At 34.9% G+C, this 23,223-nt stretch overlaps 1 protein-coding gene across 4 annotated transcripts in view; it reads left to right on the top strand.

Moving 5' to 3' along the window:
* The window catches only part of TRPM7 (transient receptor potential cation channel subfamily M member 7), a 118,449-nt gene that overhangs the window by 55,621 nt on the left and 39,605 nt on the right, over positions 1 to 23,223 (top strand). For all 4 annotated transcript variants that reach the window (XM_034994275.1, XM_034994277.1, XM_034994276.1 and 1 more), the window contains exons 12-21: positions 5,134 to 5,268; positions 7,603 to 7,656; positions 11,555 to 11,695; positions 12,260 to 12,394; positions 12,955 to 13,235; positions 14,665 to 14,893; positions 15,964 to 16,119; positions 16,198 to 16,341; positions 18,714 to 18,842; positions 20,838 to 21,116. In XM_034994275.1, coding sequence (XP_034850166.1) covers positions 5,134 to 5,268; positions 7,603 to 7,656; positions 11,555 to 11,695; positions 12,260 to 12,394; positions 12,955 to 13,235; positions 14,665 to 14,893; positions 15,964 to 16,119; positions 16,198 to 16,341; positions 18,714 to 18,842; positions 20,838 to 21,116 — 1,683 coding nt within the window. The remainder of the gene's footprint in view (positions 1 to 5,133; positions 5,269 to 7,602; positions 7,657 to 11,554; positions 11,696 to 12,259; positions 12,395 to 12,954; positions 13,236 to 14,664; positions 14,894 to 15,963; positions 16,120 to 16,197; positions 16,342 to 18,713; positions 18,843 to 20,837; positions 21,117 to 23,223) is intronic.

Below are 23,223 nucleotides of genomic sequence, written 5' to 3'. Positions count from 1 at the left end.
CTTTATATATTTAGGTCCTCCTGGGTTGAATGCATAAATATTTACAAATGTTGTTGGATTGACTCCTTTATTATCATGTAATGCCTTCTTTGTCTTATTACAGTGTTCGTTTTAAAGTCTGTTTTGTCTGAGATAAGTATCGCTATTCCATCTGTCTTTTGGTTTCCATTTGCAGGGAATATCTTATCCTGTCCCTTCACTTTTAGTCTGTGACTTTACATCTAAAGTGAGTCTCTTGCAGGCATCATATAGGTGATGAGTCTTGGTTGTTTTTTTTTTTTTTTAATCCATTTAAACGCTGTGCATTTTGATTGGAACATTTAGTCCATTTATGTTTAAAGTAATTTTTGATAGCTATGTACTTATTGCCATTTTGTTCATTGTTTTCTGGCTTGATGGATTAATGGATAAGGAAATTGTGTATATATACAATGGAGTATTATTCAGCCATAAGAAAGTGAAATCTTGGTATTTGCAACAACATAGATGGATCTTGAGATCATTGTGCTAGGTGAAATATAAATACCATGTGATCTCTTTTATATGTGGAATAAAAAAGAAAAATCAAGCTCATAGATAACAGAACAGATTGGGGTGGGGAAATGGGGAAAATGGGTGAAGGGGTCAAAAGGTTAAAAGAAAAAAGAAGGGAAAGGGGGGAGGAAGGAAGGAATGAAAAGGGAAAAAAGAAATAGTCCTCTATGTACAAGAGAAGAAAGGGAGGGAAGGAGGGCGGGAGGGAGGGAGGAAGGAAGAGAAAAAAAAAGAAATAGTCCTCTATGTACAAGAGAATTCATTACAAAAAAAAAAAAAGAATTCATTACAGTGTTATCTTAGATGTTTAGACAGTTCCTTCCACGGTCTTTCCCATCTCCCATCTTACTAAATGGCAACAACCTTTTCCCAGTTTGGGGATAAGAAATCTTAGTGTTGTTTTTTATTTTCTCTTTTTCATATATTCCAGTCCAATTCCCTTTGTAAATGTTTTCAGATCTACTTTCAAAATACCCAATTTTTTATCATCCTGGTCCAATCTGCTATCAGCCTTCTATACTGTTTTAGTAGCATCCTCCTTGGTTTCCTTATTCTCATTCTTCCTCTTAGACAGAAGATGGATCACATCACATTTACACAGAGCATAATCCAGAGCCCTTATGATGGCCTATAGGGCTTCACATCTTCTGCCCTATTAACTACCTCTCTTACCTTATGTGTTAACACCATTCCCTTTGCACTCTTTTATGTAGCCATATTGGCGTCTTCTTAAAACATACTAAGAATGCTCCCCTCATCTTTGTACTTGCTGTTTTTTTCTCTCTGGAACAGTTTCCTCCAGATGCCTACCTGGACTTGATTTTTCTTTTTCTCGTTTCCTTTTTTTAAAAAAACATTTATTTAAGTAATGTCTGTACCCAATATGGGGCTCAAACTCACGACCCCGAGATCAAGAGTTACATGCTCTTCTGTCTGAGCCAGCCAGGCACCCCTCTTTTTCTGGTTTCTAACCAAACATGTCCTCCTCAGGCTTTTACTGTCCACCCTATTTTATTAAGGTTTATTTACTTCAGAGAGAGAGAGCACGAGCGTGTGTGGGTGGGGGGACGGGCAGAGAGAGAATCCCAAGCAGATTCCACGCTGAGTGCGGACCCTGACTTGGAGCTTGATCTCATAACCCTGAGATCAGGACCTGAGCCAAAACCAAGAGTCGCTCAACTGATTGCACCACCCAGGCACCCCATCCACCCTACTTTATTAGCAGTCCCCTGTGACAGCATTTTCTGTGTTCTTTGCCGCTTTTTTCTTTAGCATTTATCACCATATATCTTAGTCATTTGTTTCTCTTTCTACTCCTAGAAAGTAAATTTTACAGAAGCAAGAATATTTAAAAAAAAAAAAAAAGAATTTTTTTGTTAACCTGCTGTATTCACAGACTGGCATAGTAAACACTTGACAAATTTTTGTTATATGTCTGAATCACTGGGAAGCTTGGCAAAATAAATGTTCATCCCCACCTTGGATTATTTTATCCAGTCTTTACAGAGGGTGAGCTAGATCTTTTTTTTTTTTTTTTAAGATTTTATTTATTTATTCGACAGAGAGAGAGATAGCCAGAGAGGGAACACAAGCAGGGGGAGTGGGAGAGGGAGAAGCAGGCCTCCCGCCGAGCGGGGAGCCCGATGCGGGGCTCGATCCCAGGACCCCGGGATCATGACCTGAGCCGAAGGCAGACGCTTAACGACTGAGCCACCCAGGCGCCCCTGAGCTAGATCTTTTCTATCTACAAAGTGTAAACAGCAAATTGCAGAAAAGTATGCATAGCATGAACTTCATTGTAGCAAATTCTGTTTATGGATGTACACACATTCAGGCATATCTGTAGGCAGTGTATAGTCATAGAACCTTTCTGGAAACTGTTATTATGGGATATGTTTGTAGAGATGAGGGCCAGAGGAGACAAAGTTTCATTTTATACCAATTTGGTATTTGATTATTTTTTTAAACCAGGGAATGTATTTCCTATAAATAATAAAAAAGAATAGTCACTTCCATTCTTGTAGGACTACAGCGGAAAAAATTAATGTTAATCAGCTGTGGTAAAACTGTAACAGTAAACCAACCTTTTATTCCGTTGAATAACTTCATTGGGGTTTTTAATTTCCTCAGATGTAAAGGCATGGACAAAGCTTTTATCTTCTATGTATATGTGGTTTATGTCATGGATTTGTTCTGCACAATATTATCTATTTGATTTTGTGCTTTCCTTCATGCTAGAGTTTGCAGCATAATTGTTTTACTGTTTTTCCTCTTCATTTGTTAGGAGCTCAGAATGCATTGAATGTATGAAGAAATGCAGAACAAAACAGATACTTTTTCTTTAAACCTTTTTTTCTCAGATGTGAAAATTTTGTCAGGCTTTATTTTGTTTTAAGGCTGTGGTTATAAACCTAATTCAGATAGAATGTTTCTTTTTGTTCAATTCAGATAGAACCTGTCAGTTTTATTATGACCTTTTTATTATATGAAAATTGACTTTCATTGAGTGCATTTCTATACAAATTAAAAAAAAACAATATAATGCCCTATTGTAATAAAGACAAATGAAAGTGATTTATAATAAAAATAGATACTTTAGTGCAGAGGTGCTTAAGAATGGCAACATACAGATAGCATTACTAATTAGATGCTTACACTTATTTTATGTAGAATCAGTGTAAATGCAGCAGTTGTGAGTGCACACTAATACCGAATGTTGTTGGTGACTTACATTCCATGCGAGCAGAAAAACACCCATGAAGACGACCAAATAGGAATTAAGAGTACAGATAGTTAATGTTAGAATAAGTAATAACATCAGAATTATTTGTATGTCATAAGAGAAAGAAAGAATCTTAACTAGAATAGGAATAACATGCCATGATAAATGACCAGTTGTTAGTATGAGAAAATAAGTTTTACAGTGTTATTAATTAGTTTGGCCTTATCTTTAAGTGCAGTGTCAAAATATTTCTCTTGTTATGACATAGAACTGAGTGGTAAAAAAATACTGCAGAAAAAAGATCTTTCATCTTGAAAACCCATCATGTGTAAGGTTTGCATTTAGTCTATATCCTGAAAAAGATCTGGTGACCAAATCCTTTGCTGAGTGATGAAAATAGAGGATACATTGGAGAAAGAAATGTTAATAGAAGCTACTGTAGAGAAGTTGTATAGTTGTCTAGTAAACTTCTGAAGACAGAATCAGAGTAAGATTGGAAAACGAGAGGTAGAAAAAGAAAAACAATCATTTTGGTATTGATTTTTCACCACAAAGTTTTATTTTATCATATGGTACCAAAATATTAAAAATACGCAGAAGTTGGAGTGCTTGGGTGGCTCAGGTGGTTAAGCATCTGCCTTCGGTTCAGGTCATGATCCTGGGATCCGGGGATCAAGCCCTGCATCAGACTCTGCTCCGCAGGGAGCCTGCTTCTCCCTCTCCCTCTGCCTACAGCTCTCTCTCTCTCTCTGTCAAATAAATAAAATCTTAAAAAAATATATACAGAAGCAATAATATGAGATATTAAAGTATCTTAATATCATACATATAAAATATATTAATATTAAATATATTAATGTTCTATTAATAAAATACCCGTACTTAATGAAATCTCTATATTTGTGTCTTCACTAATTTAATAGCATTTGATTCAGAGTTTGTTGAAATCTATCTAAAGAGTCCCTAAAAACTTAAAAGGGACAGCTTATAAATGCTGACTGATACACATGTGTTACATTAAACTCAAACAGCACAGATTGTGTTGCTGTTTGGAGATGTTATTTTTCTCTAATGGTGAATAATTCTGTTAAAGTTCTCAAGAAAGAAATTTATATGGTGGTTGTATTTTTGGAAAGTTCATTTTGTAAAACAAACCGTGACAATACTTTGTGTTTATATGTAAAGCAGAACTATTGCATTTTTATTCATGAACATGTAACAGGATAACAAAGTTGTGTGAGATATGGGACAATTCCTTTTTGAGTGAAATTGTCTGGCATGTTGTATGATCTCTGGTATCCTTTGAATGTTGGTAATAATGGCCCCCAGTTATTAAAATGATCCCTCAAAAAAACCTTTCCTAAACATTGAGAACTGTTGCTCTTAAGATATTTTTCCCCTAAATTGACTTAATGATGGATTCTTTTTTTTTTTCTTATCCCTATGTAACACTTACTCTCCTGTAGAAATACTGCTTATGAAATGTTCTTTGGGGAATGCTACTCTATAGAAGTCTTTTCTGCTATTCTCTTTATACCTTGAGTCTTATCCTTTTACTATTTTGCGTGGGTGGTTTGTGTTTTTTTTTTTTTTTTGAGGTGGGGGCGGGGCAGAGCAAGAGGGAGAGAGAGAGAATCTTAGCAGGCTCCGCACACAGCGTGGAGCTGGATGTGGGGCTTGATCTCACAACCCTGAAATCATGACCTGAGCCAAAATCAAGAGTTGAAGACTTAACTGGCTGAGCCCCCCAGGTGCCCCTATTTTGCATCTTTTTAATTTTGTTCTAATACTGTTCAGGAACAAATAAGGACTTGCATTTAGAACTATGTGTATAATTAGACTGTGAAATATATTGATTAATTTTTATTTTCTTTTAGGTTGGGTCCTTGGAACAAGCTATGCTTGATGCTCTTGTAATGGATAGAGTTGCATTTGTGAAACTTCTTATTGAAAATGGAGTAAGCATGCATAAATTCCTTACCATTCCTAGACTGGAAGAACTTTATAACACAGTAAGTATATGTTAAAATTCTTTGTTGACTAAGGTTATCTCTTTGGGAAGTGTCATTGTACCTGAACATGTCCAGTTCTACTGCTAAAACCTTTAATGATTTTCTTGATTACTTGGAAGAATTACAGCCAGTGTTAGGGTGGGTTGGTTATGTGACAATCTGAAACCCTTTCCTTGTTTCTGAGATTTTCCCTGTCACCATAGTCACATAGGAAGGAGGTAAAGTGTTAATAACCCTGTCTCCCATTCCTTCCCCTCACCCCTTTTTAAAACCATAGAATCAGCTTCTTAATTACAGAGTCATTGTATTTTCTTCTTCTTTTTTTTCTCTTGGGTGGTCATTTGTTACACCAAACTTCTTTTGATGCCTTTTCTTAATGGATGAATTACACATTGTTTTTTCTTTTCTCCTTTTTTTTTTTTTTACATTCGTGATTTTGACCTTGTGGTATCCCTTTTTTAGCTTACATACAATTTTTTGGTTTTTTTTCTAAAGAGCTCCTGAAAACTGTTTCCTTTACAAAGCCTTTCTCAGTTCATGTGTCTAGCATTGGAGAGAGTAAATACTGCCCTTGTTACTGGTTTTCCGTGTTACCAACATTAATTTAATTGTACTATATTTTGAGGTACACTATTACCAAATCCTAGCTTTCTAACTTTGACTTCTCTGCAAAGCTGTCTGTTCATTCATCAGTTTCTGCCTGTTTATCTCCTCCTTTTCCTTCCTAATGTCTTTGTACTTTGTGTTTATAGCAGTCTTATAGTAATCTAATCTCCTTGTCCTTTCTTCAAATCAGTTCTTTAAGCTAATTATTATAACCCTATATTTTACCGTACCTTTCCCCAGTTAAAAAAATCTTTGATAGCTCCCCAGTATGTATAGAATAATACCCAAGCTCTTAGCTTGATTTCCAAAGTTTTTCAGCTTTTGAGATTTTACCCTAGCTAACTGTCACTTGGCCTTTTATTCCCACACCTACCTTCCCATACTGGGTGTTTCATTTATGTTTCTACCTATTATTAGTCCCCCAAAATATAAACTTTTTAAAAAAGCATTTCTTGTATACACACTGCTGGTGTGTGTTTTTCTCAGCTACTCTGCACTTACTGGAATTTTATTCATTATTTAGAACATAGTTCTAATCTGTGCCATTGCCTCCACGAACCCATTGGCATAGTTCGTTGAGGACAATTATATCTTCCCTGTGGATTGTAAATTTCTTTTGAGTAGGGATTATATCTTTATTTTCCCCCATTTTTTTTCTTTAATAGTATCTAGCACAGTTAGATTGAACTTTGTTGGCATTCTACTCTTTCTAGCAAACAGGTATAAAAATTAAAAGGATTATTCATTGTGCTGAAGTAATAAGATATACCCCTGAAGTGTAAAGCAGTTATAAAAGTAATAAAAAATAAAAAGTGATCCCATTAGCAAGGCAGGTAATTTTATTAATTGTGTAACTCAGAGTTATTAAGATGATATTTACTTTTCAGCATCAGTTATTGATAGGACCCTGATAACAAAGTTTGAGAACCACTACTTTATCATGTTATATAATCCTTTAACTTTAAACAAAGCTTATCAATAACTGATTTTATTTGACAGAGAGACCGCAAGAGAGGGAATACAAGCAGGGGGAGTGGGAGAGGGAGAAGCAGGCTTCCCACAGAGCAGGGAGCCTAATGTGGGGCTCGATCCCAGGACCCTGGGATCATGACCTGAGCCAAGGCAGACGCCTAATGACTGAGCCACCCAGGCACCCCTAGATATTATGTAGAATTTTAAAGCTGGGGCGCCTGGGTAGCTGTCAGTTAAGCGTCTGCTTTCAACTCAGGTCATGATCCCGAAGTCTGGGGATCGAGTCCCGTGTCAGGCTCCCTGCTCAGTGGAGGGTCTGCTTCTCCCTTTTCCTCTGTCCTGTTCATGCTCTCTCTCTTGCTCTCTCTCAAATAAATAAATTTTTTAAAAAATTAAAAAAGTGTACAGCTCCATTCAGTGAAAGAAATGTAAATTAAAGATAGAATTGTAAAGCTTTCAAAGTTTGCATGATTTAAAATTTGTGTTTTTGCATAAGTAAAACATAACCTAAATTATACATCTTTTTGAAGGTAAATATGATGATATGAAATGGTTTATCTTTTTCTTTGCTCCATTTTATGAACAGAACTCAATTAGCTGAAAAACAATATAATTTGAGAACAGAACTTATTTAGCTGAAAAACAATATAATTTGAGCAACAATATAATTTCATAAAGTCCTGTAAGTAACAAAAGAAGTTGTTACATTATTTTGAAGAAAAATAATAATTTGCTTTAATTTTTTTCTCCTTAAAGAAACAAGGTCCAACTAATCCAATGCTATTTCATCTTGTTCGGGATGTCAAACAGGTAAGAGTTTATTTTGTTTTTGAAAATGCTATTTTCAAAATTGGTTATACTTCATCTGTTTCAAAACACATTTAAATATTGTACATCTTAAAAATATCAATAAAATGACATTTAGAGCAAGATAAAATAAGAGCTAAGTTTGTGGTAACGTAGCAGTAAAGAGCATAATATATCAGAAATCAAGAAAAAGAAAAGTTTATGAAATTAAGACCAATTTTTCTGAGTTTCTAGTCATATGAGATCCAGTGTTATGAATTTCATAATGCTCATTGGTCCCTAAACAAAGATCATTGATAGAATGTATCTTCTTTCTCTGTATTCAAAAGAAATTTGTTACCTCGACCAGTAAAGGACATTGAGTAAAGACATTGAAGGATACACTGGATGGTGATCTTCGTGGCAGATTTTGCCAGTAAAAATGCTAAAATGTTGAAATCATGCATGAATGCTCTCTTTAATATCCACTATTGATCATGATCTAAAGCCATTCTGTGGTGACCAAATTTGATGCACTAATATCCCCCTTCTCTTCTATTGGGATTCTTTGTGAATTAACTAATATCCCCCTTCTCTTCTGTTGGGATTCTTTGTGAATTAATAGTTTTAGACGTTTATTAAAAATTTTATAGTCATTTAAAATATTGGTATCTAATAGTTTTATTTTCATTAAGTGAAGAGATAATTGTTTAATTAATTGAAATATTTTTTTAGTTTCTGAACTAAAACACTTTTTTTCTAGAATTCTTCAAACTTTTACTTGTTATTAAATGTGAGTGTACTATTAAAAAACTGAAAAATTAAAATAGGAATTTCATTTTCTGTTTTAATTTTTTGTTTTGTCACTTATTTAATAAACTAACATCCCATAGGAAGAACCTAGATTTTATTTAAAAATATTTTTCTTCAATTCAATTTTTTTCATGTGATTTCCTTTATAGCTTTATTAAAAATTTCATATACCATAAAATTGATCCATTTAAAGTGTTTAGTTCAATGGCTTTTAGTATATTCACAGTTGCACAACTATCACTACAATCTAATTTTAGAGTAACCCTGTACCCATTAGCAGTCACTCCCCATTCCTGCTTTCTTCTCTACTTCCTGCCTCTCTCCTGCCCTAGGCAACTGTTAATCTACTTTCTATCTGTATGGATTTGCCTATTCTGGACATTTCACATTGCTTTGTGGTTTTTTTGGTTGTTAAAATAATTAAGGCTTTTTTCCCCCCCCCCCCCCATTTTTCCCAGAAAGCTTGAGTGATGGGGGAGACCTTCAATTCAGTCCAGGGGTTTCTAAAACACATTTGCATTATGATTTACTTATGTGGGTTAGCAGAAGGAACTATAGTTTTTAATTCTAGAAACAAATAAGAGATTTGTTATAAATTGACTGTCTTTACATTGGTGGCTGTACTAAAGCCAATTTTTTTTTATTTCTGTAAGTGAAAAATCCTAAAGGAAAGGCAGTAATTGACTATATTCTGATTCAAATTAATAAGTTGAGTGTTGTAAGTAGTATTTGTATAGTTTGAGAAATTGCTTGTCATACTTTTTTTTTTAGGCAACTCACATTATTTCCCTTAATTTAAATATTTCCCATTTAAGTGGGATCATATCATATGGTATTTGTCAAATATTTTAAAAAACAGAAAACTAAAAACATGCATGATAATCCTCATTCATAAAGCATATTTTGAGGTTGCACAAGACAAAATAAAAAGAAAAATCTTGCATTTAAGGTGAGAAAATATATATTTTAAAGATTTTATTTGAGAGAGAGAGAGCATGAGCAAGGGGAGGGGTAGAGGGAGAGAGAGAAGCAGACTCCCCACTGAGGAGGGAGCTGGATATGGGACTCGATTCCAGGACCCTGGGATCATGACCTGAGCCGAAGGCAAACACTTAACCGACTGAGCCACCCAGGCACCCGAAAATATTTTTGATTAATTTTTAAATCAGAGATTTAAGGAATATAAGTATCTAGATATTTAAAACTTCACAGATGAAACCAAATTATAAAAGGTATAAGCATTTTTAAAAGTCCTGGGGGACCTAGGGGCCCCTGGGTGGCTTAGTCAGTTAAGCATCCAGCTCTTGATTTTGGCTCAGGTTGTGAGATCCAGCCCTGCATCAGGTTCCGCACTCAGCATGGAGTCTCCTTGAGATTTTCTCTCTCCCTCTCCCTCTGCCCCTCCCCCCTGTGTGCGCATGCAGGCTCACTTGCTCTCTCTCTAAAATAAAATCTTAAAAAATTTTTAAGTACTAATTTTATCAAATTATAATTAGGGAAATGGAAAGAATGGTGATGGTAGGAGGGCAGAATTGGTTAATATATGTAAATTGTCTTATGATTAAAAACCCTTTTAAGATTATTTAATGAGATTAACCAAATATTTGATTCTGAACAGGCAATCTTCCAAACTCACAAATGGCTCATGTTCTAAAAAATTGTTGCCCTGGGAAAATGAAGTCTTAGTTCTAAACAGTGTTGTAAGTGGTAGTTTAAGTCTTAGATGAGACTATAAAAACTTGTGTAACCTGTAATATAACCAATATAATTTTGGCTAAAAAGTACTTATAAGTACTTATGGGCCTGTCTGGAAACATAATCAACATTTATAGCATTGTTTTTGCAGGAAAATATAATTTATGGTAATGTGCCACAGTGAAAATGGAATACTTAACTCTTAGACGTTCCTTTGCCTCTATGTGTGAAGTATTAGGGCAGTGGAAAGATCAAATGCTCTTGCTGCTATAAGCCATACTTCTGTCCTGAGCACCTTTGTGACTTCAAAACTTCAGAATCCCCTCTTCTTACATACAAATAGCTAACAGACACATGAAAAAATGTTCATCATCATTAGCCATCAGGGAAATCCAAATCAAAACCACACTGAGATACCACCTTACACCAGTTAGAATGGCAAAAATGGACAGGGAAAGAAACAACAAATGTTGGAGAGGTTGTGGAGAAAGGGGAACCCTCTTACACTGTTGGTGGGAATGCAAGTTGGTACAGCCACTTTGGAAAACAGTGTGGAGGTTCCTCAGAAATTTAAAAATAGAGCTACCCTATGACCCAGCAATTGCATTCCTGGGTATTTACCCCAAAGACACAGATGTAGTGAAAAGAAGGGCCATATGCACCCCAAAGTTCATAGCAGCAATGTCCACAATAGCCAAACTGTGGAAAGAGCCAAGATGCCCTTCAACAGATGAATGGATAAAGAAGATGTGGTCCATATATACAATGGAATATTACTCAGCCATCAGAAAAGATGAATACCCAACTTTTACATCAACATGGATGGGACTGGAGGAGATTATGCTCAGTGAAATAAGTCAAGCAGAGAAAGTCAATTATCATATGGTTTCACTTATTTGTGGAACATAAGGAATAACATGGAGGACATTAGAAGAAGGAAGGGAAAAATGGGCGGGGGGAATTGGAGGGAGAGATGAACCATGAGGGACTATGGACCTGAGAAACAAACAGGGTTTTAGAGGGGAGGGGGGAGGGGGGATTGGTTAGCCTGGTGATGGGTATTAAGGAGGGCACGTACTGCATGGAGCACTGGGTGTTATATGAAAACAATAGATCGTGGATCACTACATCAAAAACTAATGATGTATTGTATGGTGACTAACATAATAAAATAAAAAAAAAAAAGATATTTACAGTTGAAACTGCCCCCCCCCAAAAAAAAAAAAAAGAATCCCCTCTTATAGAAGGAAATGAGGAACAAGTTACTTCCTTCTCCTGTAAAGATAGCTGCTGGCAACCCCAGCTTCTTGTAACAAGTAAACATTTGTTATTTTGGAGAGTGGGTGCATTTCTAGGCATGCATGGAAATATTGAGAAATATCCTGTCTATTTAAAACTAATATTTTGTTTCCAGGGAAATCTTCCTCCAGGATATAAGATCACCCTAATCGATATAGGACTTGTTATTGAATATCTTATGGGAGGAACCTATAGATGCACCTACACTCGGAAACGTTTTCGATTAATATATAATAGTCTTGGTGGAAATAATCGGGTATGTAATATTTATGGGGAAGACTATATATGTCCTTTGTATTGTACACTTTATAAGTTAAGAATTCATAAAAACTCATATACTTTAAAAGTTTAAAATTAGGGCGCCTGGGTGGCTCAGTTGGTTAAGCGACTGCCTTCGGCTCAGGTCATGATCCTGGAGTCCCGGGATCGAGTCCCACATCGGGCTCCCTGCTCGGTAGGGAGTCTGCTTCTCCCTCTGACCCTCCTTTCTCTCATGCTCTCTGTCTCTCATTCTCTCTCTCTCAAATAAATAAAATCTTTAAAAAAAAAAAAATTTAATTTCTAAAAAAAAAAAAACCAAAAAAACCCCACAAAAGTTTAAAATTACTTTTTATATTAGAATAGTGAAAGTAGCATTGTCTTAAAAATACAATATTTTCAACTGTAAGAGTACATAGAACTATTTTGTAATTGAAATCCAAAACAAATCATTATTTTCTGTGTGTGAACAAACACATTTGTACGTATGTATGAATTCTTGAATTTTTATGACTTATCAGTGTATTTAAATCTGTAAAAACTAATAAGCTTTCATTTTCAGAGGTCTGGCCGAAATACCTCCAGCAGCACTCCTCAGTTGCGCAAGAGTCATGAATCTTTTGGCAATAGGGCAGATAAAAAGGAAAAAATGAGGCACAATCATTTCATTAAAACAGCACAGCCCTATCGACCAAAGGTATGTTTCCATAAATTTTAACCTTTTCTGAATTTTGTTCTAATTTACTAGTATTTATGAAAGAGAAAACTACTTGTTTTAGCAAGAATGAACTTTTGTTTGTAGACACATCTTTGATTTTTCATTTTCCCATATACAAATGAGTTAATGATTCTGTGAAGTTTTTTATATTTAGTTATGATAAAAATTTTTCAATGTTTTGATAAATACTAAACTGCCTCCTTCTATTCCACTGTAACTGATTAACAGCGTGCAAGATAAGTATTTTAGACACACTTTTCTTCCATTAAAGTTATTTTATCAGATATTAGTTGAAATATTTAAGTCCTTCCTTTAATTTTGGAAAACTTTATTACAGTGATTTTTTTTTTTTTTTAGAAATACCATTTCTATAAAACCTGAGCTATAATAAAATAAAGTATGTAAAATTTATAAATTTATACCATTTTGATTTGTGCAGTCTATATGAAGTTGAAGAATAGTGTAGAGATTTTATAAAAATTCTCACATTAATGTCATATGGCCTTATTATAATCTTAGACATTTGTTTTCCATTGAAGATTGATACAGCTGTGGAAGAAGGAAAGAAGAAGAGAGCCAAAGATGAAATTGTAGATATTGATGATCCAGAAACCAAGCGCTTTCCTTATCCACTTAATGAACTGTTAATTTGGGCTTGCCTTATGAAGAGACAGGTCATGGCCCGTTTTTTATGGCAGCATGGTGAAGAATCAATGGCTAAAGCACTAGTTGCCTGTAAGATCTATCGTTCAATGGCATATGAAGCAAAGCAGAGTGACCTTGTAGATGATACTTCAGAAGAATTGAAACAGTATTCTAAGTAAGTTATATTTTATCATTTCAAACATTTAAGAAATACAACAAGATCATGTTTAAGTGGAGGTTATAGTGTCATGCAATAAATCAGTATATATACGTATAATTTTATTGGCACAATTAAAATGTATTAGGTACTTTTATTTTTTTTATTGAGAGGGAGATAGAGAATCTTAAGCAGCCTCCTTTCTGGGGCGTCGACTTAGAGGGAGAGTCTCAGGCTTGATCTTCCAACCCTGAGATCATGACCTGAGCCAAAATCAGGAGTTGGTAGCTTAACTGACTGAGCCACCCAGGCACCCCAAAATGTATTAGGTACTTCTTAAAATTCAGAAGGAAACTTTCCTGTTTATGCACATAAAAAGAGGTTATTGTTTACAACTCAAGAGTTAAATGTTTTGGCAAGAAAGAAGAAATGCCAGAAGTCAGTTTAATAATTGCACATACTAGCAATTAATTAGATTAGGAAAAGTTCCATTTGGAGTGGTAAGGAGAAGAAAAAAATAAGGTTTTGAGCTGTGTTCTAAGGAAATGAATTGAATTCAACTGGAAGGGCATTTCAGAAGGTGGAACTACATACATGGAAGAGTAAAACAGTTCACAGAAGTTTACATTTAGGGTAATAATGACTATCAAGCTGGAAAGATAGTTTGTAGGAAACCTTATGATGGAAAATAGGACTTAGCTCTCCTAAAATGGGCTGTCTTCGGAAGAGAGTAAATGTTATTAGTGAAAATAAGCAGGGATCTTATGATCACTTATTCTGGGGATCTAAGATTCAGATGTTTTTCATGATTAGGTTAGTCCCTATTCACATTATTCTTTCTACTGGGTACCAAACCTTTTTTATGTTTTTTTTTTTTTAAGATTTTATTTATTTGAGAGAGAGACAGAGATAGCAACAGAGATAGCGAGAGAGAACACAAGTGGGAAAGAGAGGGAGAAGCAGGCTTCCCGCTGAGCAGGGAGCCCGATGACCTGGGAGCCCGATGACCCGGGGCTGGATCCCAGGACCCTGGGATCATGACCCGAACCTGAGGCAGATACTTAACCACCTGAGCCACCTGGGCACCCCTATGTTTGAAATACGATATAGGTAAGAGTTTTTGTACAGAGCAGCTGAACATTGTCAATTTGGGTTTCCTGTGAGACTGGAGTTTTATTTCCAAGACCAGTGGAAAATGCTCTGGAGTCACCTTCTCAGATTTGTTCTTCATGTGACATATTTTAATATTTTGTTATATCTGCTTAGTAATAGATATCTGGAAACAGAGCTGTTATGATTCTAATGCCTTATAATTCCCTGAGTGTGTGTTAAAATATTAAATATAAATGTTGTTATATTAAATATAAAATGTTATGAAATTATATAAGAATAGTGTCTTAAACTGCAGTTTGGTAATGTGAATGTTTTGGCCTTTATCTTTTGATAGTGATTTTGGTCAACTCGCAGTTGAATTACTAGAACAATCCTTCAGACAGGATGAAACCATGGCTATGAAATTGCTCACTTATGAACTGAAAAACTGGAGTAATTCCACCTGCCTCAAGTTAGCAGTTTCTTCAAGACTTAGACCTTTTGTAGCTCACACCTGTACACAAATGTTGTTATCTGATATGTGGATGGGAAGGCTGAATATGAGGAAAAATTCCTGGTACAAGGTATACCTTAGAAACAGTTATATCTAGTATGTGATTAGATAAAAAGAACAGAGGGATTAGCCCAGATATATAGTAAAATGCCTTGATTTATGAGGGTGGTGGGGCTGGCAGTGTTGGCATTTTATCTCAAGGGGCATGAAATGGCCTCTTCTTTTCTTCTGTTCTTCACTCTGAATCCTTTTCAGGTATGGTGTATAATTATTGCCCCTCTCTAAGCCAGAAGCATGAGGGCAACAAAGGAAGTATTGGTGTTTACAGCCCTGAGCAGCAATGAAAAAAGTTCCTTCTTTATGAAAAGATGATTTCCAAATTCTAAAATTGAGAACCTGTCTACTAACTTAATAATTTGTTACTTTTTTCTTAAATAATTACATGAAGTATATTGGGTATACCTAGTTTTTATGGTTAAGAATTTGGATAAAATGTTGGCTGATACTTTTGGTTTCATCATAGTGAGAGATACTACTTTAAACTTTCCTTTTCATTATCTTATATCTTAAATAAGGTACAGAGATGTAGAAGGCAGAAATCAGGCAAGTGGTTTAACCATTGTAAGTAGATAACAAATACTGATCATCTAATAATAATGGTGAAAGATTAACCAATAGAAACCCTGATACACAATTATAATTTTTTTGTGCTTTAGGATTGTGCAGGTAATAACGTAAAATTTTACAAATAAATCTGTTTATAGAGGCACAAGCTGAGTAATCATGTTACGACATGGAACAGTTGCAAAGAGTTTTAGGATAAAATTATGCACATAACAACTTCATAAGACTTGAATTTTATTTAAACAAAAATGTATTTTCTGAACAAATAATTAGTAAATCTTTTCTGTATCCTCATATCATAGTACCCAAATGTTTTGTTACTCCTTAAAACAATTCAACCTGGGCCTCTTTAAATATAATAATCAAGTATAAAAATGAAGTTTCTGGTTTTTCCCCTATACTAACAGGGGCAGATTGGCTAACTAATAATCAAGATATTTAATACCTTTTTATTCTTTTTATTCTTGAAGGTAATTAATTTTAAAATATAAACTTACGTGTTTCTAAAATTTTTAGGTCATATTAAGCATTTTAGTTCCACCTGCCATATTAATGCTAGAATATAAAACAAAGGCTGAGATGTCTCATATTCCACAATCTCAAGATGCCCATCAAATGACAATGGAAGATAGTGAAAACAACTTTCAAAACATAGCAGAAGAGATTCCCATGGTAAGGAGGAAAAATATTTTTAAGTAAATATAAACATTTTGTGAATAAATAATATGATAAGTGTTATTTTTATTTTAGGAAGTGTTTAAAGAAGTAAGAATATTGGACAGTAATGAAGGAAAGAATGAAATGGAGATACAAATAAAATCAAAAAAACTTCCCATTACAAGAAAGTTTTATGCCTTTTATCATGCGCCAATTGTAAAATTCTGGTTTAATACGGTATGTTGTATGTTTTCTAAGTTGTACGAGTAGAATGTTTTTAAAGTATAAGCTTTAAGGTACCTTTGGTCTAAAGTCCGTATTTATTTTGATATAACTTAGATCACTGACAAGCCATTTTCCACTTAAAAGAGCATAAATTTGGGGGTGCCTGGGTGGCTCAGTTGGTTAAGCGACTGCCTTCGGCTCAGGTTATGATCCTGGAGTCCCGGGATCGAGTCCCACATCGGGCTCCCTGCTCGGTAGGGAGTCTGCTTCTCCCTCTGACCTTCCTCCCTCTCATGCGCTCTCTCTCTCATTCTCTCTCTCTCAAATAAATAAATAAAATCTTAAAAAAAAAAAAAGCATAAATTTAACTTAGTTTTATTCCATTTGCCATCATATAGAATGATAAATGCTAACAAATCTTAATTCTGATTGGAACTAGAAATAAACTAAACAAAAATGTAGTAACCATGTGTCTTTGTAAGCAGGTATCAAATACAAATCAAATCTACCAAAAACATTCCTAAAGATTAACCAGAATAGATATGGATATATCTTTGTGCTTTAGGATTTTGCAGAGAATGTGTAAAATTTTTGAAATGAACCTTTTTGCAGTGTTAATTTGAAGGTAAAAAGTAATCTAGATCATTCATACAGTTTATCAGTGCTTATTTCCTTAATCATATTATGGTATATGTTTTATTATCTGACACATAATTGGCTTTTCTCTTGCTTTGTGGAAGAACAGTTTTTTTCTCCCAGATCAAAGAGTATTATAGTCCATGGGGGATGGACTCACCTCAAGAAACAGATGAGATTAGCCTCAGCTTTTTTTTTAAAGATTTTTTTTTTAATTAATTAATTAATTTATTTATTTTGAGAGAAAGAGAGAGAGAGAAACAGCATGAGAGGGGATAGGGTCAGAGGGAGAAGCAGGCTCTCCGACAAGCCAGGAGCCCGATGTGGGACTCGATCCCAGGACTCCGGGATCATGACCTGAGCCGAAGGCAGTCGCCCAACCAACTGAGCCACCCAGGCGCCCTAGCCTCAGCTTTTAACCATGGGTTGAATGAATGAGTTTTTATTCCCCTTTCCAGAAAAATTCTTAAGTTGTTTATCTTGTTATTGTTTTGTTGTTTTTCGTTTTCGTCACATTTGCATTCATGTGAGTGACTTTTTAAAAATGGACAACCCTGGGGCACCTGAGTGGCTCAGTTGGTTAAGCATCTGCCTTTGGCTCAGGTCATGATCTCAGGGTCCTGGGATCGAGTCCCATGTCAGGCTCCCTGCTCGGTGTAGCATCTGCTTCTCTCTCTCCCTCTGCCTCTCCCCTGGCTTGTGCATGCTCTCTCTCTCTCTCACTCACTCACTCGAAAATAAATAAATAAAATGTTTAAAAAAAAAAAAAAGGACAACCATGATGGCCAAATAGAAATTTCTCTTTTCTTTCCTTATTTATTGGAGTTTACTGCCCAGCCCTGCCATAGCTTAAATCAAGAATGTGGCTTGTTTCAATGCTGGTAGAGGCAAGGAGAATGAAGAGAGGATTCTTAGATACAATTGTCCAAAGGTGAACGAGTCTCGGTTTTCCTCTGAAACGAAATAACTCTTCAGATGTTGTTATACATAGATCTTATATAATATAATCTTTTTTGTTGAGAGTATCAAAGGTGGTATGTTCCTTTACCTAGGGAAAATGCTTTTCATATCTGTTTTCATTTCTTGGGATTCAACCTCAATGACTAGGAGTTAGGAAAATAGCAGTTGTCTTTCCTGGGAATGGTATTTGGTTCAGGGAAGGAGGAAGTAGGTAGTTTGTATTTCTTGATGATGATGGTGATGAAGTTCTACAGTATAATATGATACTTGAGGAATAGTATAAGTTAAATGGAATTATATGAACTATGCTGAGAACACAAGTCTTCTACTATAAAATTCTTCCTATGGGGAATACTAGAAAGTCATCAAAGTTCTAGAACACCATAGTTATACTCTTGGAACCATTTATGTTTTGATTGATAAATGCAATGTCTGCAATGAAGTTACTTCTAAAACTTTTTAATTAATTTATTTATTTATTAGAGAGTGCATGCACATGAACCGGGGGAGGGGTAGAGGGTGAGGGAAGACTCTACACTAAGCGTGGAGCTAAATGTGGGGCTCAGTTTCATGAACCTGAGATCATGACCTGAGCCAAAACCAAGAACCAAGAGCTGGATGCTTAAACTGACTGAGCCACCCAGGCACCCCTAAAACTGTTTTAATGATGGAAGCTTGGAGATAGTTCACAGGGGTTCATTTAGTCTCTCTTTTGTGTGTTGGATTGAAAATTTTGATAAAATTTTATCTTGTAATTTATATTATTCATATTTTGTGTTTTTCATTAGTTGGCATACTTAGGATTTCTGATGCTTTATACATTTGTGGTTCTTGTACAAATGGAACGATTACCTTCAGTTCAAGAATGGATTGTTATTGCTTATATTTTTACCTATGCTATTGAGAAAGTCCGTGAGGTATGTCTGTAGTTTCTCCTACCAGTAACTTACTGTATATATGGAGGGTGTTTTGTTTGGTTTTCTATATGTATATGTATCTGTTACTCATAATCAGTATATAAGTGTGCTGTATTGCCCATTGAATTGTCATTTAGATTTAGATTCCTGTGTTTATCACATTTTTCAGTTTAAATTATAAATTTTCTAACATCTTGATTTTAAAAAAGTACTTTTTCCTTAAATAAATGTTTATACTTTTTATTCAAACTATTAACTACATAAATACAGTTTTATAACACACTGACTTAAATACTTCTGGATTATTTCATGTCTGTGCTGTAGATTTAGAGAATACATTATGTTACAAAAACAAAGAAAGCATTGTACTTCCCTTCCACTTAGGTGTCATAGGAATTTATCTTCTTAAATATTTTATTATGCATTTTTAATTTCTTTGAGTGCCATGGTTTATATGTTTATGAAATCTGTTTTACCAGCATGTTTGAAAAAATTAAATTGTTAAATGATAAAAGTTGTAAGTAATTTTTTAAATGCATATTCATAAAGGCTGTACAAGGATTCATTAGATTGTAATAACTGGTTGCCTCTAGTGGGAAGGAAAGTTAATTGGCTAAGGAAGAAGAATGGAAAAGAGGCTTTTCAATACTTATTTTTATATACACTTATGATTTTGAAGCTATAAATGTATTACCATTCCCCACAAAAGAGAAATTTTAAATTCTTTTTAAAAATTTATTTATTTGAAAGAGAGCGTGCGAGTGGGGGGGAGGGACAGAGGGAGAGAAACTCAAGCAGACTACCAGCTGAGTGCGGAACCCAACAAGGGGCTTGATCTCATGACCCTGAGATCCTGACTTGAGCCAGAATCAAGATTCTGCCACTCAACCAACTGAGCCACCCAGGCAACGCAAATTTTTAATTTTTATATTCAAGAGAAGAGATGAGTACAGGTACTTAAACCATCGAGTTGTTTGCTTTCTGTAAATAAGACACCTTTGGGAAGATCCTATCAGGATATCCTGTTGTGTCAATGAAAAGTAAAACAACTTTCACAAGTATCTCACTTTCTAGAGAACTCTGTTCTAATTTAAGATTTCCAGCTTCTTAGTAGAATGACCTTGGTTGAATAGGTCATTTATTTGTGGGTATTTATATACATGTGTGTGTGTGTGTGTGTATATATATATATATATATATATATACACACACACACACATATCTAGAAGGAGGATAAGAAGTATGTGTCTCTGATATCTTACTGAATTGTTTCAGTGATCAAATACATCATCAAAGCCCAAGATAATCAAACATACTTTGACAAATACCAAATGACAAATACTATGTAATTCATTTATATATGAGATCTAAGCAACAAAACAAAAGCAGAAACAGACCTATAAATACAGAGAACAAAGTGATTGTGGGGAAGGAGGGGAGGAGAGATGGGCAAAATGGGTAAAGGGGAGTGGGTGGCACAGGCTTCTAGTTATGGAATGAATAAGTTCTAGGGATGAAAGGTATAGCACAAGGAATATATAGTCAGTGGTATTGTAATAGCATTGTATGGTAACAGATGATAGCTACACTTGTGAGCGGAGCATAATATATAGAGTTGTTGAATCACTATGTTGTATACCTGAAACTAATGTAACGTGTGTTAACTGTACTTCAATTTAAAAAAATACTTTGAGGGGCTCCTGGGTGGCTCAGTCGGTTAAAGTGTCTGCCTTTGGCTCAGTTCATCTGGGATCGAGCCCCAAGTTGGGCTCCTTGCTCGGCGGGGAGTCTGCTTCTCCCTCTCCCTCCCCCACCATGGTCTCTCTCTCTTTTAAATAAAATCTTGAGAAAATACTTTGAAATAATAAAAAAATATAAAATTCTACTGTGATATTATAATTGAATGCTAATATATGTTTTAATAGGAGGAAATTGATTACCTAAACAGTTCAATTAGATTTTTTTCTTTCTTTTTTTTTTTTTTTTTACCCATAGATCTTTATGTCTGAAGCTGGAAAAATAAGCCAGAAGATTAAAGTGTGGTTTAGTGATTACTTCAATATCAGTGATACAATTGCCATAATTTCTTTCTTCATTGGATTTGGACTAAGATTTGGAGCAAAATGGAACTTTGAGAATGCATATGATAATCATGTTTTTGTTGCTGGAAGATTAATTTACTGTCTTAACATAATATTTTGGTATGTGCGTTTGCTAGATTTTCTAGCTGTAAATCAACAGGCAGGACCTTATGTAATGATGATTGGAAAAATGGTAAGTTGAGAGGCATCTGATAATACTCATGGGTTTATTGATATTTTTTTCTTGAAATCATAAAAAGGTGTCATTACATAGTTTTACTTGAACTAGAGAATGTTATTTCTTCAAATTGGCCAATCCTCAGGATATTAATTTTTGAAGAAAATATGTGATGGGATAAGATTAAGAAAACCATATTTTATTTGTTTTATCTTAAAATGTTTTTATTTTTAAATGCTACTTTCTAGGGCTATTTGAGGTCAGAATGAAAAAAATACAAGTTTGTTTTAGCTACTGTTTGTGAAGTTCTTTTCATCTTTACTAACGCTACCCTAGTCATCTGGCACCTGCAGCAATCTAGTAAAATCTGTTTATTCACAACCACTGTGGCCTATCTTAGTCTACATTATAGCTAGAGTAATTTCAAAATGCATATCTGAGTATGTTACTTCCCTACTTAAAAAAATTTTCTAATGCTTTCACATTACCCCTAGAGATCACTATACTTAATGAATTCCATAAGTCCTGCCAAATTTGTTGCTTTTAATTTTCCAGTAGAAACATCTTCCTTGCTTTCTTTTAAGTGTCCTCTCTTAACCATTTTTTGACCTCTTATCTATGCTAGCTATAGTCACACAGGCCTGTCCATATATATATATATATATATATTTTTAAGATTTTACTTATTTATTTGAGACAGAGAGAATGAGATACAGAGAGCATGAGAGGGAGGAGGGTCAGAGGGAGAAGCAGACTCCCTGCCGAGCAGGGAGCCCGATGCGGGACTCGATCCCGGGACTCCAGGATCATGACCTGAGCCGAAGGCAGTCGCTTAACCAACTGAGCCACCCAGGCGCCCCTGTCCATATTTTTTTAACATAACCCCTACCAGAGTACCATAGCTCATGTTCTTCTTTCTGCCAGGAATGACCGTCCTCATCTACACTCATATCCTTAGCTCTTTTGATTACATACAGATCACATCTCTAACATAATTTTTGTTTTGGGGAGAGTTTTTTTGGTCTTTTCCCACTAGGTCAAGTTTATTTGCTACAAAGTTTTATGGGGCTCATGTTCCTCCTTTACAGAATATTTATCTCTGTGTCTAACCATATTTTAAACTATATTCTTACTGGATTATTTATGTACTTCTCTAGACTGAACTCCTTGGAGTGTAGGAACCTTGTTTGGTTTTGGTCACCTTTATATCTCTAGTACTTACCATAGCGGCTGTCACATAGTACATTCTCCTTAGTAGTAACTATTGCTGGTTGGATGGATAAAACCATTACAAGTAGGAAAAGAAGACATAAAAATACTGAACATTCATTGTGTTTTAATAGATTGATTCTCTTAATTTTACATGATTAGCAGCAGATTATAAATTTTAAAATCTATAATCTTCTACCAAGTAGTTTTTAATGTTTATTCTTACTGCTATGCAAGATAGTATAACAATTATTAGGATAGTGCCTCTGAACTTTGTGAAATTACATTTCTCCTTTTTGATTTTACCAGTTCTGTAGTTATTTTAAATAGTTCTATGATCTAGTTTGGAGCTTGTCCTACATAAGTATTCTAGGAGATTATATATGGTGTTAGTAAACAGTCCTTGTGGTTTATTGATGAAATTAATGAGTAGGAGATATAGGGATTCATGGAAGGAGATAAATCTGTGGATGGTTTTATTAAAGCAGTGGGATATGATCTGTTCTTTGAAAGCTTAAGATAGGAGTAAAAAGGCACAACCTGACTGGAACTTCTTTTATGATAAGGAGTTGTTGGTTAGTTAACAAATTGGATAAAAGGGCATAGCCTGATTTACATAACACATTGAAAACTGGGACCTTAGAGAAAAAAATATAGGGGAAACCATTGAAGAGTCTCCCCTCCACCAAATTTTATTTTTCTTTTCCCTAAGAGGAATAAGTTGACATTTCTTTGTCTTTCCTTACCATTTCGGATAGACTTTTCAATGCATGGATGCTGAAAGCAGCTAGTCAGCTTATTTGTTAGATGATGATTTTCAGCCAGTGGGGACAGACTGAAAAAGTCTCACAAGTGTTTCTCTTGCTCAGCTCCAATTCCCCACACTAATCTTGTTCCATTATTATGTATTTGC

Source organism: Mirounga leonina, unplaced genomic scaffold (genome assembly GCF_011800145.1).
Source record: "Mirounga leonina isolate KUSES-001 unplaced genomic scaffold, KU_Mleo_1.0 Mir_91, whole genome shotgun sequence".
NCBI lineage: Eukaryota > Metazoa > Chordata > Mammalia > Carnivora > Phocidae > Mirounga > Mirounga leonina.
The sequence above is the reverse complement of the archived record's forward strand: the minus strand, read 5'-3'. Positions and strand labels throughout refer to the sequence as shown.